Source organism: Dendrobates tinctorius, unplaced genomic scaffold (genome assembly GCF_039654945.1).
Source record: "Dendrobates tinctorius isolate UK_male_01 unplaced genomic scaffold, ASM3965494v1 ptg000211l, whole genome shotgun sequence".
NCBI lineage: Eukaryota > Metazoa > Chordata > Amphibia > Anura > Dendrobatidae > Dendrobates > Dendrobates tinctorius.
Window position 1 is genome coordinate 18175203 of NW_027361878.1, and position 16809 is coordinate 18192011.

Consider the following 16809-nt stretch of genomic DNA (forward strand, 5'->3'; position numbering starts at 1 on the left):
AAGCAAGGCTTGGGATTCCCGCTGTGCAGCGGCAGGAACCCGACGCCTAACAGATGTGAGCTGTCTTCAGCCCCCGGCGCCTGAAAACAGCGCAAACTGTGTCGGCTTTTCTCAGGCATCGGTATGTGTGATACTGATGCAGCACACGGTTGCCACACATATGAAACACACGGACATGGATATATCCCATACTGTTCTTTCTGGTACCAGAAATATCAGGACGTGTGAAAGATCCCTAAGGCAGAGCCACTGAGCTCACTTATTGCCTGTTGCGCTGTAAAGATATTGCCAGTGCTGCAGCCAATATCTGGAGCCATGTGGAGACTCCTCAGTGGACCTAGGGACAGTATGTATAAACAAACTGCACCCAGGGATCAGGATTTTCTAAAAGCTTGAGCCTCCAGCAACCCTCTCCAAAATCATACTTTTACAGGACTCGTCCATTTAACCACACTATTTGTACCAAAACACTTAATTGTAGCTTAGGTTTTGCAGCACTTCTTTGCAGGTCTTGTTTGAACTGTGCATGTAACGTTTTAGCGCATTTGCAATGCAAAATTACAGAAAAAGAAAACTCACTGTCAGTATACTTTTGTGCCGAATACTATGAACAGCAGAAAAAAAAACACCTATATTTTGGGGACTGTCTATGAATTTACATTTGGCAACTCAGCTTTAGGGTTTGCTTTATTCCTTATTGTATTTGTATATTTTTGCTTGGTTTTTAATGTTTTTCACCTTTCTAATTTGAGCCTTTTTTTCAGTCTATTTTATATGTGATCGCCTGTTTTTTATGTTCATCATTGTGAGAATCTTTTGGTGTTTCATGAATTGCGACTTTAAAAGTTGCAAACTTTTTGCACAAATGTAATCCAATCTCCCCCTGGAGCAATTTTATGTCTGTCTTAATTTTATGCACAAATTTTGCATAATTTTAGAGGAACTTGTGACGTTTTGTGCTAGAATTTAACATTAAAGATAAAAATAACTAGCATTTTGGATTCTGTGGTAAATTCATTAACCATATGTGTCTCTATCAAGAAATTTTGATACAAAAAATGTAAACGAATACAAGAGGAAAAAAAAAGTGATTTAAAAAAAAATCATTTGTGAAATGGGCCTTATGTCTTTATACTGAAGTAAACTGCTAATAAATTACCTGCTCACAGAAGGCAATACCATATCGTAGTTCAGTGACAAAATGTTCACAGTTGGCCTTGAGAAGATCATAGTGCCTCTTATTCCCCACTTCCATTCGAGCTGCTTTTACAATTTCTTCTGGTGGGGAAGGGTCTGCTTTCTTGTCATATTTGTTATTGACTTTATAGTCATGGGGAGAATACTTTAAATAATCTTCTTTCACAACAGCTTCCGCTTTAATTGATGAGGAAAAACTGCTGAAACCATTTGGATCTGAGTAAAAACCATAAACATTCACATATTATAATGTATTTAGCAAAACAATTACCATATTTTGCGGATTATAAGACACACCGGATTATAAGACGCACCCCAAATTTTGAGGAGAAAAATAGGGAAAAAAAATGTTTTATTTAACCCCTTCCTGACATATGATGTACTATACCGTCCATGTGCCCCTGGACTTAATGCCCAAGGACGGTATAGTACATCATACGTGATCTGCCACGCTCACGGGGGGGAGCACAGCTGATCACAGGCGGGTGTCAATTGATTATCACAGTTGACACCCGGCACTATGTGCCAGGAGCGGTCACGGACTGCTCCCGGTACATTAACCCCCGGCACACTGCGATCAAACATGATCGTAGTGTTCCAGGGGCATTGGGAATCATCACGCAGGGGGCTCCCTGCGTGCTTCCCTGAGACCCTCAGAACAGCACGATGTGCTCGCGTTGTTCCGAGGGCCTCCTCCCTGCAGGCCCCTGGATCCAAGATGGCTGCGGGGGACTTCCAGGTCCTGAATGGAGGTGGCTTTCCAGTGCCTGCTGAGAGCAGGCGCTGAGAAGCCCCCTGCACTGCCTGTCAGATCGCTGATCTGTCACAGTGCACTGCAAAGTGTCAGATCAGCAATCTGACTTTATATAGTAATGTCCCACACTGGGACAGTATAATAAAGTTAAAAAAAAAATGTGGAAGAATAATTTTTTAAAAATTCCTAAATAAAGAAGAATAATATCCCCTAATAAATTATTTTTTGTAAGTAAAAAAAACAGTAAAAGTACACATATTTAGTATCGCTACGTCCAAGATGACCAATCCTATAAAACTGTCCAACTAGTTAACCCCTTTAGTGAACCCATTAAAAAAAAAACAAGGCAAAAAACAATGCTTTATCATCATACTGCCGAACAAAAAGTGCAAGAACACACGATCAAAAAGACATATATAAACATGGTACCGCTGAAAACGTCATCTTGTCCTGCAAAAAGCCACCACACAGCATCATCAGCGAAAAAATAGAAAAGTTATAGCTCACAAAATAAAGCGATGCAAAAATAATTATTTTTCATATATAAAATTGTTTTTATTGTATAAAAGTGCCAAAACATAAAAAAATATAAATGAGGTATCGCTGTAATTGTACTGACCTGAAGAATAAAACCGCTTTATCAATTTTACCACATGCGGAACGGTGTAAACGCACCCCCAAAAGAAATTCTTGAAATGCTGGTTTTTGTTCACTCTGCATCCCAAAAATTGGAATAAAAAGCAATTAAAAAATGTCATGTGCCCGAAAATGGTACCAATAAAAATGTCAACTCGTCCTGCAAAAAATAAGACCTCACATGACTCTGTGGGCCAAAATATAGAAAAATTATAAGGCCGGGGTCACACTGGCGAGGAATATGGCCGAGTGAGAGGCGCTAAAAGCACGCATTAGACCGCATTAGACACGGACAAATGATTCTCTATGGGGTCACTCGCACCAGCCGTATATTTCTCATCCGTATTCTATGCTCCGTGCCAATTGCAGCATGCTGCGATTGTCAGCGTACTACGCCCGTAGTACGCCAATGCAAGTCTATGGGTGCGCAAAAAATACGGATTACACACGGACCAGACGTGTGATCTGCGAGAAATACGCAGGTCTTTTGGCTGGTGACAGGAAATGGGCCAATCCATCATCAGGAAGCCTAGACATGCAAATGAGCTCAAAAAGCGCTCCAGACATCCTGGAAGTACGCCTCCACGGAGTACAGCAGCAGCATGGCGTCCACGTACATAAATGTGGAGATGTTAATAGTCCTGGTGCAGGAGCGTCCCAAAATCTGGGACCAATGCGATGCCAATTATGCAAACCGGGCAAGAAAGGAGGCGTCATGGAGGCGCATCTGTCGCCAGATGTACCATGACTTTGGTGACCAACCACGTGAGGAGCAGCATAAAATTCGTAAGTACAAGGCAAAACATGAGTAACCTTAGCGCACAACAAAAAAGGAATATAGAATCAGCACCCCCCTTCCTGTGCATGTACTTTTTGTCTCATGAGGCCGTTAGATTTGGATGTGACACGTGGATTCACACAGCCATAATTTGGGTTTAGGCCACAAGCTCCTCATCCTCCTAGACAAACCAATTATTAAGTGTAGCTAAAGAGACCCTGTGTATCTGCCCAATTAGATATGCCACCATGGGTAGAAAGCACACCCCAGAAGGCCCCATGCCTAGACTACTGGTAGCAAATGTGACCTATCAAATATGTGAATTTGACAATATTTCCTGTCACATTGCAGTGGAAGATGTGATGAAACGCTGGCGAAGCATCCGGGACCAATACCGCCGGGAACGCCAGCAGCGGTCCAGGAGTGGGGATGCGGGATACGTCAAAAGGAAATATATCTATTACGACCGGCTCTCCTTCCTCACCCCAATTCTGGATCTGAGACCGTAAGTAGATACCTCACACCACATTACACAAATACTTTACAGGGCCAAAAATATTGATGTATTTTTGCCTCTGTTCAATTTCATAACAGAACTCAATAAAACCTTACGGATCGAGGAACGGCCTCAGAGACAGAGCCCATAATAGATCCTGTAGGGGATGAGGTGGCTGGCCCATCTTCTCCCCCTACAAGAAGGATGGCAGAAGATGAGTCATCACAGGAGAACCCATTGGCTGCCCAACACACAAAACCCCAGGACGGTCTGCTGCTGCCCCATCACCCATCCTGGAAGAGCCGGGCAACTTGAGCAGCAGCCCAACTGTCACGTGGGGCTTAGTTCAACTAAGGCTGAAATACCCAGGGCCCCTGTGGTGTCCCTTTACTAGGGGAAACCCTGTCTGACCCTCAACCCAGGGTTTTTGCTGAAGGTGCAAATGCCTGAGCCTCCGACCTTTCCTTATCTCCTGCTCAGCCCTGCACTTAACCCTCCACCCTCCACCCAGTGAGAAGTCACCACCAAAGCTCCCACACAAATAATGACAGACAGGGAGAACTTAAACTGCACTGCGCCGCACACACACAGGAATAAACAGTAATGTGAACAGGGCACAACTAAACACAAATATGGGAAGGAGAAAGGATAACGACGGATCATACGACACCAGATATGAATCTCTCTCTCTTGAACACCTCCACTCCAGACCGGAACCACTTGGTATGAAACACAAGCTATAATCGGCGACGCCCATATGCCAGTATGACTATTTAAAGACCGTGGGCGTGACTAACCATCCAACCTGGTCTCCAGCAGGATTAACCCCCGAGAGCCTGAAGATCAGGCCGGCGCCACTGAGGCTATAGTGGCTGGAGGTGGAACTACCTCTGCCTGCCGGATGCTGTGGTGTGAACAGCGTCCGACATGACAGTACCCCGTCTTCTACGAGGGACCCCAGGGCCCTCAAGACTCATAGGACCCGGCTTGTCCGGATGACGACGGTGAAAAGAACTGACCAGCCGATCCGCATGTATGTCTGAGGCTGGAACCCAAGACCTCTCCTCTGGACCATACCCCCGCCAGTGCACCAAATACTGAAGAGTACGGCGTACTACTCGAGAGTCCACTACCTTGGCGACCTCGAACTCTAACTTGCCATCCACCATGACTGGAGGTGGCATCGGCGTTGTGTCCACAGAGCCTACCACCTTTTTCAATAAAGCCCTGTGAAACACGTTGTGTATCTTGTACACTGCGGGAAGTTCCAACCGATAAGCCACTGGGTTAATAATGGCAGAAATCCTAAAAGGCCCAATAAACCTTGGACCCAGTTTTAAAGAAGGGATTTTGAGTTTTATGTTCTTCGTAGCTAACCACACCCATTCACCCACACACAGGTCCGGACCTGGCACGCGTCTACTGTCAGCCACCCGTTTGTACCTGGCACTCATGCTCAACAAACGCTGTTTCACCCGCCTCCAGACTGATGACAATTGGGCTCCTAGCTGATCCTCCTCCGGGACACCCCCGGAGTCACCCTGACGTAAGGTACAAAACTGAGGATGTTGACCGTACACACAAAAGAATGGAGACTCTCCTGATGACTCTTGGCGGTGATTATTTAATGCGAATTCGGCCAGAGGAAGGAAAGTAGACCACTCCTCCTGGTTGTCGGACACAAAGCATCGTAAATACTGTTCTAGATTTTGGTTCATGCGCTCAGTTTGTCCATTAGACTGTGGATGAAACGCCGATGAATGTGACAACTTGATCCCCAACCTTGAGCAAAAAGCTTTCCAAAACCTCGCCACAAATTGCGTACCCCTATCAGATACTATGTCAGATGGTACTCCGTGGAGTCTGACCACCTCCTTCACAAACACCTGAGCCAACGTCTTAGCATTGGGCAAAGAGGACAACGCCACAAAATGCGCCATCTTTGAAAAACGGTCAACCACCACCAGGATGACCGTGTTCCCTGCCGAGGCTGGCAAGTCAGTGATAAAATCCATGGAGATTTCTGTCCATGGCCTATTGGGTACCCCCAGAGGCTGTAGCGTGCCAGCAGGACGGGTTCGGGGTGACTTAGCCCTAGCGCACGTGATGCAAGCTGCCACGTACGAGACCACGTCCTGCCGGATTTTGGGCCACCAGAAACGACGCGATACCAGCTCTAAGGTGCCCTTCACCCCTGGGTGACCAGCCAGTACCGAATCGTGGTGTTCCTTCAACACCTTAGGCCGAAGATGCAGGGGTACAAATGATTTGTTGGCGGGAAGTCCTGGTGGTACCTCCTCTTGGGCCTCGGCAATCTCCGCCTCTACCTCAGTCGTGAGAGCCGAGACCACTACCCCTTTCTGGAGGATGGGTACCGGCTCTTCCCGAGGTTCTCCCCCCGGAAAACACCTAGACAAAGCATCCGCCTTGGTGTTTTTAGCCCCGGGACGGTACGTCACAAGAAAATTGAAACGAGTAAAAAACAATGCCCAGCGAGCCTGCCTAGGAGACAGACGCTTGGCCGACTCCAGGTAGAGCAGATTCTTATGGTCGGTGATAACTGTGACCTGGTGAGCCGCCCCCTCCAAGAAGTGTCGCCATTCCTCAAAAGCCAGTTTGATGGCCAACAACTCCCTGTTGCCGATATCATAATTCCGTTCGGCCGGCGACAACTTCTTGGAGAAGTAGGCGCATGGATGCATCTCGCTCAAGGACGATCCTTGAGACAGTACTGCCCCCACTCCCACCTCCGACGCATCAACCTCTACCACAAAAGGTTTAGACACGTCTGGTTGCACCAGAATGGGGGCTGAAGCAAAACTATTCTTCAGACGCTCAAATGCACGTATAGCCACCTCAGGCCAGTTCGCCAGATCGGCACCCTTTTTTGTCATGTCCGTGAGCGGTTTGGCGACAGTCGAAAAGTGTTTTATAAATTTCCTATAATAATTCGCAAACCCAAGGAACCGCTGGAGTGCTTTCAGACTCTCCGGCCTCTCCCATTGCAACACCGCTTGCACCTTAGCGGTGTCCATTTTAAAACCAGCTGCGGACACAATATATCCCAAAAAGGGCAACTCCTGGACAAAAAATAAACATTTTTCCAGCTTAGCATAGAGCTGGTTCTCCCGGAGCAACTGTAACACCTGCCTAACATGCTCCAAATGAGTGTCCCGATCGCTAGAATAAATGAGGATATCATCCAGGTATACAATCACAAATCTCCCCAGGACATGAGCAAAGACATCATTAATAAAATGTTGGAAAACGGCAGGCGCGGTGGTCAACCCAAACGGCATAACCAGACTCTCAAAATGACCCTCAGGAGTGTTAAACGCCGTCTTCCACTCATCCCCCTGACGGACCCTTATGAGGTTATACGCCCCCCTGAGGTCCAGCTTGGAAAACCATTTTGCCCCCGCTACCTGGTTGAACAAATCCGGGATCAACGGCATTGGGTAGGGATCACGGATAGTAATCTGGTTTAACTCTCGGAAATCCAGACACGGGCGTAACCCCCCATCTTTCTTCTTAATGAAGAAAAACCCCGTGGCTACAGGCGAGGACGAAGGCCGGATGTGACCTTTACTCAGACTCTCCGAGATGTAGTCTTTCAGAGCTTGTCTCTCAGGACCAGAAATATTAAACATCCTGGCCTTAGGTAATTTGGCCCCGGGTTTTAACCTAATAGCACAGTCATAGGCTCTATGTGGAGGCAGTTCTGAGCAACCCTTCTCAGAGAAAACATCCGCGAAATCCTGCAAAGCCTCCGGCAGGCTGGGAGTCACGGCGGACACACATGTGGCCAAGCAATTGTCTTGGCAGAAACCACTCCATTGTACTATGTCCTGAGTTTTCCAATCAATTACCGGGTTGTGCCTGGACAGCCATGGAAAACCCAGGACCATTTGAGCTGGGAGATTACGGAGGACCCTACATGTAACCGACTCAGAATGTAGGACCCCAATGTGGAGTTTCACCTCTGCCACAAACTCAGTAATCTCCCCTTGAGGGAGGGGAACAGCATTAATGGTCACCACCTGTATGGGGTGAGGAAGTTTTTCAATCTTAAACCCGGCGGTGTGTGCAAACTCCTCATCTATGAGATTGGTGGCGGAACCGCTATCCACGAACGCTGATATAGGTAGCTCTCTGCCGGCGACAATAACCTTGGCAGGGAGCATACATTGAGATACCATCATGGAGGATATGCATACGCTCAGTTGGGTCTCCTCCATACCCTCTGAGCTTAACAGTTTTCCGCCGGTGTGACCCTCTTAGGTAGTACCGGGCAAACGTTAACATAATGACCACCTTTACCACAGTAGAAACATGCTCCGGACTTCCGGACTCCCGGAGCGCGAGGCTGAACCTGTGCCACGCCAGCAATCTGCATAGGTTCAGGGGACTCATCTACTTCAACCACACCTGCACCTCTGTTTTCCCCCAGAGGTAGCGTCTCGTGTGCCCCCTGACGAAAACGGCGATCAATACGTATCACCAAACTCATGGCAGACTCCAATAATGCCGGAGTCTCATACATCAGGAGGGCTTGTTTCACCCTCCCTGATACCCCATGAATAAACTGGCTCCGCAGTGCTGGGTCATTCCACTGTGTGTCTACAGCCCAGCGGCGAAATTCCGAACAATAGTCTTCTGCCAAGCGCTCCCCCTGGCGGAGGGCGCGGATTTTAGATTCCGCTAGAGCCAGTCGGTCAGGGTCATCGTAAATGAGCCCGAGGGCAGAAAAAACATTATCGACCGAATGAAATGTAGCAGAGTCAGGTGGTAAGGAAAATGCCCATGCTTGGGGGTCACCACTCAGTAATGACAACACCAGCCCTACTCGCTGGGCCTCATTACCTGAGGATATTGGCCGCATGCGGAAGTATAATTTGCAGGCCTCCCGAAATACAACAAATTTGCTGCGATCGCCTGAAAATCGTTCTGGCAGCGGAAACTTCGGCTCTGCACCGATACCTGCAGATGCCGTTTGCACCTTTGCTACTACCAGGCCCTGCTGCTGAACTGCCCCATTCAACTCGGAGACCTGTATGGACAGCGCCGCCAACTGGCGGGTTATGGAATCTAATGGATCCATGGACTCCTGAAAAAATGTGGGCCGATTATAATGTCACGTGGGGCTTAGTTCAACTAAGGCTGAAATACCCAGGGCCCCTGTGGTGTCCCTTTACTAGGGGAAACCCTGTCTGACCCTCAACCCAGGGTTTTTGCTGAAGGTGCAAATGCCTGAGCCTCCGACCTTTCCTTATCTCCTGCTCAGCCCTGCACTTAACCCTCCACCCTCCACCCAGTGAGAAGTCACCACCAAAGCTCCCACACAAATAATGACAGACAGGGAGAACTTAAACTGCACTGCGCCGCACACACACAGGAATAAACAGTAATGTGAACAGGGCACAACTAAACACAAATATGGGAAGGAGAAAGGATAACGACGGATCATACGACACCAGATATGAATCTCTCTCTCTTGAACACCTCCACTCCAGACCGGAACCACTTGGTATGAAACACAAGCTATAATCGGCGACGCCCATATGCCAGTATGACTATTTAAAGACCGTGGGCGTGACTAACCATCCAACCTGGTCTCCAGCAGGATTAACCCCCGAGAGCCTGAAGATCAGGCCGGCGCCACTGAGGCTATAGTGGCTGGAGGTGGAACTACCTCTGCCTGCCGGATGCTGTGGTGTGAACAGCGTCCGACATGACACCAACTGGCCATATCAGGGGATCCCCACAGGCTGCTGTTACATCCTGGCGAACACGAAGAAGGCGCCAGGTCACTGTTCAAGAGAACAGGACCAATGTGGACACAGGGATGCTAAATTATTTATCTAGAGTAACTACAGATGATGGAGAGGAGGCCTACTCACGTAGCCTGACCCTTTATCTCCGTGCCCTTACCCATGAGGTCAGGCTCCGTATTAGGGGATGTTTTCAGATCCTGCTTGATGCAAGCACCCCCCCCCAATACCCCATATGAGCTTTTCGAATATCTGGAGAGGTGGCAGCTTTCCCCCAGAAATCTAATGCGCATGAGACCATCCACACAGATGCTTGCTCAAGCAGGGTCCGAACATCCTCTAATACGTGGGCCTACACCTCACCCCCTTCCTCCCCCTACCCAACCTTCCCAACACCAGCAACAGATTTCTGGCTCTAGCCAACCCCACCAATATGGCCACTTATTCCCACCCAGTGTTGGAGGCTGGTCCCAACCTGGTTGGGGCCGACATGGCTATATTGGTGGGTATGAGCCATGGGCCTACCCGCCCCAACAAGATGCCCCTCAGCAGTATTACTATGGCCACTACCCCCAACAATCACAGGAGGAAGGTCACTACCAACAGCATGGGCAACAGTATGCACCCACACAGGGCAATGTTGCTCAAAGTAGTCAGCAGCAAGCACAGGCTGCTCCTCCGCCTTTTCCTTCCCCAACATTCCACAATTTATAAGTGGCTTAAAACAACATGGACTTAGTAAACCCATACTGTATATGACTGTTGTTAATTGTTTTGATGGGAGGAGATGTCCAGTGTATTTGAACTGGTGTTTAAAATCCCAAGGCAAAGTCAAAAAGAGGTTTTATCCAGCAGCAACATGAGCTAAAACAGATACTAATAACATTTCTTATGACGGTTTTCAAATCATATGATTAAGACACCATGACAGGCAAGGCTACCTTATGTGTTTCTGATACATATTACATGTCTGTCAAAAATACAATATTTCACGGGGCTATACTGGCAAAGTCAAAGGATCAAAATAGAGTACTCACTTGAAAATGCATAGAAAAGGCGTGCTGTCCATATTCTCTTAGTCCAATTTAGGCCAGCTAACTATATACCAAAATCAAGGCAAACAGCCTCAAGACCATCACGCTCTCTCTATGCATTATCAAGTCAGTCTTCTATTTTGATCCTTTGACTTTCCCAGTATACTGCGGTGAAATATTGTGTTTATTACAGACATGTAATAAGTGTCAGAAATGCGTAAGGTAGCCTTGCCTGTCGTGGTGGCTTATTAATATGGTTTTAAAACATTCATAATAAATGTTAGTATTATCTTGTGTAGCTCTTTTTGATGATGGATAACTCCTCTTTTTTACTTTGGATTCCAAATGTGTACAGTTGCAATGTTGTTATTGCACTATGTATGTTGTAGGATATGTTAGTAATTTTGTTTTAACAACAATGTTGAAATATGCCAAAAGCCCAATTTGGGCCATTGCCCAAGTTTTTCATAGGGCAAGAATATGTTTGCCTTACAAACTTAAAAAAAAAACACAAAAAAGGCAAAAGTAAAAATTGGCCAACTACACTTTATGTCTCTGTCTTAATTGTCCAAACCCATATCAAAATACGCGTACCAAATCAAAGCAACAGTCAGAGATTCACAAGGGGTAGAAATATATATATTTTGACACACATCAAAGCAACATTGCCAACATAGATCCAGCATGCTCTTGCCAAGAAGGTTCCCCCTGAGGTGCCATAAAGTAATTAGTGAAATGATCACGCACATTGAGGCCAGAGATCGGTCTACGTTGATGGTTGATAGGTGGTCTCACCCTACACACATTGGCCGGCCTACGCACAACACCAGCAGAGGAGGAACAATCATGTATCCTGGTGAAGTTATGAAGTACCACACAGACTTTCACTACTTCATTAACATTTGGTTCACTCAGCTGAATGGCAGACTGGAGTAGCCGCCATTTGGCACAAAGAATGCCAAAGGAACACTCCACCAGTCGCCAAGCACGTGATAGGCGCAAGTTACATATCCTGCGCCTGTGGTGAAGGTTGCGCCGGGGATATGGCCTCATGACATTGCGCGTTAACTGAAAGGCATCATCTGCCACAAGAACATAAGGGACAGATTCTTGAGTGGAGCCTGGTAGCTGTCGTGGTGGTGGTAGATCAAAATGGTTGGTGCGTAGCCGCCGAGCCATAATGGAAGTATTGAAGACTCGAGAGTCTCCCGTCCTTCCATAGGCCCCAATGTCAACAATTATAAACTTGTATTGAGGGTCGGCCTGAGCCAACAATACAACAGAAAAGTATTGTTTATAATCGAAGAATTGGGAGCCAGAGTTCGGCGGATTACGCCCCCGGATATGTTTGCCATCAAGGGCCCCAATACCATTTGGAAACTGGCATTCTCCCTCAAAGTCCCTTGATATCCTCAACCAGTCTTCCATCCTGACCTCAGGCATGACGACTTGATATACAGTTGTGGCCAAAAGTATTGACACCCCTGCAATTCTGTCAGATAATACTCAGCTTCTTCCTGAAAATGATTGCAAACACAAATTCTTTGGTATTATTATCTTCATTTAATTTTTCTTAAATGAAAAAACACAAAAAGAATTGTCCTAAAGCCAAATTGGATATAATTCCACACCAAACATAAAAAAGAGGGTGGACAAAAGTATTGGCACTGTTCAAAAAATCATGTGATGCTTCTCTAATTTGTGTAATTAACAGCACCTATAACTTACCTGTGGCACCTAACAGGTGTTGGCAATAACTAAATCACACTTGCAGCCAGTTGACATGGATTAAAGTTGACTCAACCTCTGTCCTGTGTCCTTGTGTGTACCACATTGAGCATGGAGAAATGAAAGAAGACCAAAGAACTGTCTGAGGACTTGAGAAACCAAATTGTGAGGAAGCATGAGCAATCTCAAGGCTACAAGTCCATCTCCAAAGACCTGAATGTTCCTGTGTCTACCGTGCGCAGTGTCATCAAGAAGTTTAAAGCCCATGGCACTGCGGCTAACCTCCCTAGATGTGGACGGAAAAGAAAAATTGACAAGAGATTTCAATGCAAGATTGTGCGGATGTTGGATAAAGAACCTCGACTAACATCCAAACAAGTTCAAGCTGCCCTGCAGTCCGAGGGTACAACAGTGTCAACCCGTACTATCCGTCGGCGTCTGAATGAAAAGGGACTGTATGGTAGGAGACCCAGGAAGACCCCACTTCTTAACCCGAGACATAAAAAAGCCAGGCTGGAGTTTGCCAAAACTTACCTGAAAAAGCCTAAAACGTTTTGGAAGAATGTTCTCTGGTCAAATGAAACAAAAGTAGAGCTTTTTGAGCAAAGGCATCAACATAGAGTTTACAGGAGAAAAAAAGAGGCATTCAAAGAAAAGAACACGGTCCCTACAGTCAAACATGGCGGAGGTTCCCTGATGTTTTGGGGTTGCTTTGCTGCCTCTGGCACTGGACTGCTTGACCGTGTGCATGGCATTATGAAGTCTGAAGACTACCAACAAATTTTGCAGCATAATGAAGGGCCCAGTGTGAGAAAGCTGGGTCTCCCTCAGAGGTCATGGGTCTTCCAGCAGGACAATGACCCAAAACACACTTCAAAAAGCACTAGAAAATGGTTTGAGAGAAAGCACTGGAGACTTCTAAGGTGGACAGCAATGAGTCCAGACCTGAATCTCATAGAACACCTGTGGAGAGATCTAAAAATGGCAGTTTGGAGAAGGCACCCTTCAAATATCAGGGACCTGGAGCAGTTTGCCAAAGAAGAATGGTCTAAAATTCCAGCAGAGCACTGTAAGAAACTCATTGATGGTTACCGGAAGCGGATGGTCGCAGTTATTTTGGCTAAAGGTTGTGCAACCAAGTATTAGGCTGAGGGTGCCAATACTTTTGTCTGGCCCATTTTTGGAGTTTTGTGTGAAATGATCAATGTTTTGCTTTTTGCTTCATTCTCCTTTGTGTTTTTTCATTTAAGACAAATTAAATGAAGATAATAATACCAAAGAATTTGTGTTTGCAATCATTTTCAGGAAGAAACTGAATATTATCTGACAGAATTGCAGGGGTGTCAATACTTTTGGCCACAACTGTAGTCTTGTCCATATTTCAATACATATTGGCCTGACTATGCCAGAACACACACATCTTGCTTTGCACAATGAGTAAGTGATATTCAGTCCATATTCCACCCAACATTCGTGTCTGTAAGTTGAAACATATGTGGACTAAGATGAGGGCCTAAAACTTAATTCAAACTTTACCCAACACATCATGAACATAGAGAATGTGGTTGTGTAGTACATACCGTATTGTGAGTACAAGTCGCTCCTCTACAGATATAGCTTTGCGCATCCTTGTATCCTGAAAGGTTATCCAAGGGCGCAGTGTCTCCAAGAGTGTAGCAAATGTTGCAACGCTCATGCGACAGTATTGTTAGAATTTGACAGGATGCTCCCTCAGAGAATAATAGAGGCGGTGAAAATTACCTCTTGTGATTCGTTGCCTCAAAAGTGGATGTACCCACATGCGTCTCCTCCTCCGCGGATCCACTATCACTGGGTATGGTTGGCCAAAGCACCATGACAAAAGCCAGTTGAAGAGAACCTGCTCAGTTGTGGTGAAAGTCAGACAGTCTGACATGATGCACATACCACAGCAACACACCTAGTGAAGGCAAGGTGACAAATGGACAGAATGGAGGCTGCCACCTGTTCCTGAGCCAATAAATACAGTGCAGCCTAATGTTTTAAATAGCTAGTAGGCCTCAAAACCGTTAAATGTCCATTTTGCAAGGCTGCGAGAAAATCTCACCATACAGATTGCATACGGATGCCATACAGATTACATACGGATGCTGACATGCGCAAAATACGCGACCGCACCTGGCTTACGGATGACCTACGGAGCACTATTTAGGGGTCATTCATCCGTATTACGCATGTAAACTGCGGACCGTATTTTGCGCTGGTTAGTGTGACTCCAGCCTCACTCTCAAAATGTGGTGATGCAAAAACTATTTTTACAATAAAAAGCGTCTTTTAGCGTGTGACAGCTGCCAAACATAAAAATCCGCTATAAATAGTAAATCAAACCCCCCTTTACCACCCCCTTAGTTAGGGAAAAATAATAAAATAAAAAAAGTATTTATTTCCATTTTCCCATTAGGGTTAGGGCTAGGGTTAGGGTTGGCATTAGAGTTAGGGGTGTGTTGGGGTTAGTGTTGGAGTTAGAATTGGGGGGTTTCCACTGTTCAGGCACATCAGGTGCTCTCCAAACGCAACATGGTGTCTGATCTCAATTCCAGCCAATTTTGCGTTGAAAAAGTCAAACGGCGCTCCTTCCCTTCCAAGCTCTGCCATACGCCGAAACAGTTGTTTCCCCCCACATATCAGGTATCAGCGTACTCAGGACAAATTGGACAATAACTTTTGTGGTCCAATTTCTACTGTTTAGCCTTGGTAAAATAAAAAAAAAATGCACCTGAAGTAATTTTTTTGCGAAAAAAAGTTAAATGTTCATTTTTATTTTTTTTTTCTTAAACATTCAAAAAATTTCTGTGAAGCACCTGAAGGGTTAAACTTCTTGAATGTGGTTTTGAGCACCTTGAGGGGTGCAGTTTTTAGAATGGTGTCACTTTTGGGTATTATAGATATATATACCATATACATATAGACCCCTCAAAGTGACTTCAAATGTGATGTGGTCCCTAAAAATAAAATGGTGTTGTAAAAATGAGAAATCGCTGGTCAACTTTTAACCCTTATAACTTCATAACAAAAAAAATGTTGGCTCCAAAATTGTGCTGATGTAAAGTAAACATGTGGGTAATGTTACTTATTAAGCATTTTGTGTGCCATATCTCTGTGATTTAAGGGCATGAAAATTCAATTTGGAAAATTGCGAAATTTTCAAAATTTTCACCAAATTTCTGTTTTTTTCACAAATAAACACAAGTTATATCAAAGAAATTTTACCACTATCATGAAGTACAATATGTCATGAGAAAAACAATGTCATAATCACCAGGATCCATGGAAGCGTTTCAGAGTTATTGCCTCATAAAGGGACAGTGGTCAGAACTGTAAAAATTGGCCCAGTCATTAAAGTGCAAACCACCCTTGGGGGTAAAGGGGTTAATGGTGGTTCCTCTAATAATCCATGCATCTTATTGCTTACCGGGGGGTGGTGGCTGCGATGAAGCGGGGTCCCAGGGTCACTGCGGGAGGAGGCAACAGAGGCGCGTTGCTGCAGGTCACAGGCTGGGATGAGGGGGTGTTCCACTGCGGGTGAAAATGGATGCGGTGCTCTGTGGTGCAGGGGGGCTCCCCTGGCATTTTGTGAAAGACCAGAGCCCTCCGCTCACCCATTACTGCGATGCAGTGGCCTTCGGGAAAATGGCCACCGGGGGCGGCGCATGATCAGATTGAGAACTCGGGTGCAGAGATCTCGTTTCCCAAGATGTCAGGTGCCGAGATCTCATCTCCCAAGATCTCGGGACGAGATCTCGTTGCCGAGATCTCAATATGAGCATGCGCCGTCCCTGGTAACTATTTTCCCGGAGGCCACAGCATCGGAGTAATGGATGTGCAGAGGGCTCCAGGCCTTCACAAAATGCCAGTGGAACCCCCCCCCCGCACCACAGAGCACCACAGCCATTTTCAGTGGTGCACATCGGAACACCCGTCATCCCAGCCTGTGGACTGCAGCAACATGCCACTCTTGCCTCCTCCAGCAGTGACCCTGGGACCCTGCTCCACAGCAGCCGGTAAGGTATATCCGCATTATAAGACGCACCCCCATTTTCCCCCCAAATTTGGAGGGAAAAAAGTGCGTCTTATAGTCCAAAAAATACAGTAAATCCTAAATCTAACAAATAATTCTAAATCCATTATACATTACAAAGAAATAGATAAATACAGTGCCTTACTAGTGTATTAACCCTCTTCAGCCCCCAATCCATAAAGACCTGTGTGAACAATGTGAACTTTCAATGGGGGGCATTCATTAAGAGGCACACTCAGGCTCAGACTGGCCGATAAGGGTACAAGGGAATCCCCCGGTGGGCTCCTGTGCACATCTGGGCCCCCAACCTCACTCTATGGGCAGTACTTGGCATAATTCACTTAGTTCACTCTGTACA

General features: G+C 46.1%; 1 protein-coding gene across 5 annotated transcripts in view; it reads right to left on the reverse strand.

Moving 5' to 3' along the window:
- Window positions 1–16809, reverse strand: part of LOC141058325 (uncharacterized) — a 229487-nt gene that overhangs the window by 92818 nt on the left and 119860 nt on the right. For all 5 annotated transcript variants that reach the window (XM_073554537.1, XM_073554538.1, XM_073554535.1 and 2 more), the window contains one exon: window positions 1160–1413. In XM_073554537.1, the coding sequence (XP_073410638.1) occupies window positions 1160–1413 (254 nt within the window). The remainder of the gene's footprint in view (window positions 1–1159; window positions 1414–16809) is intronic.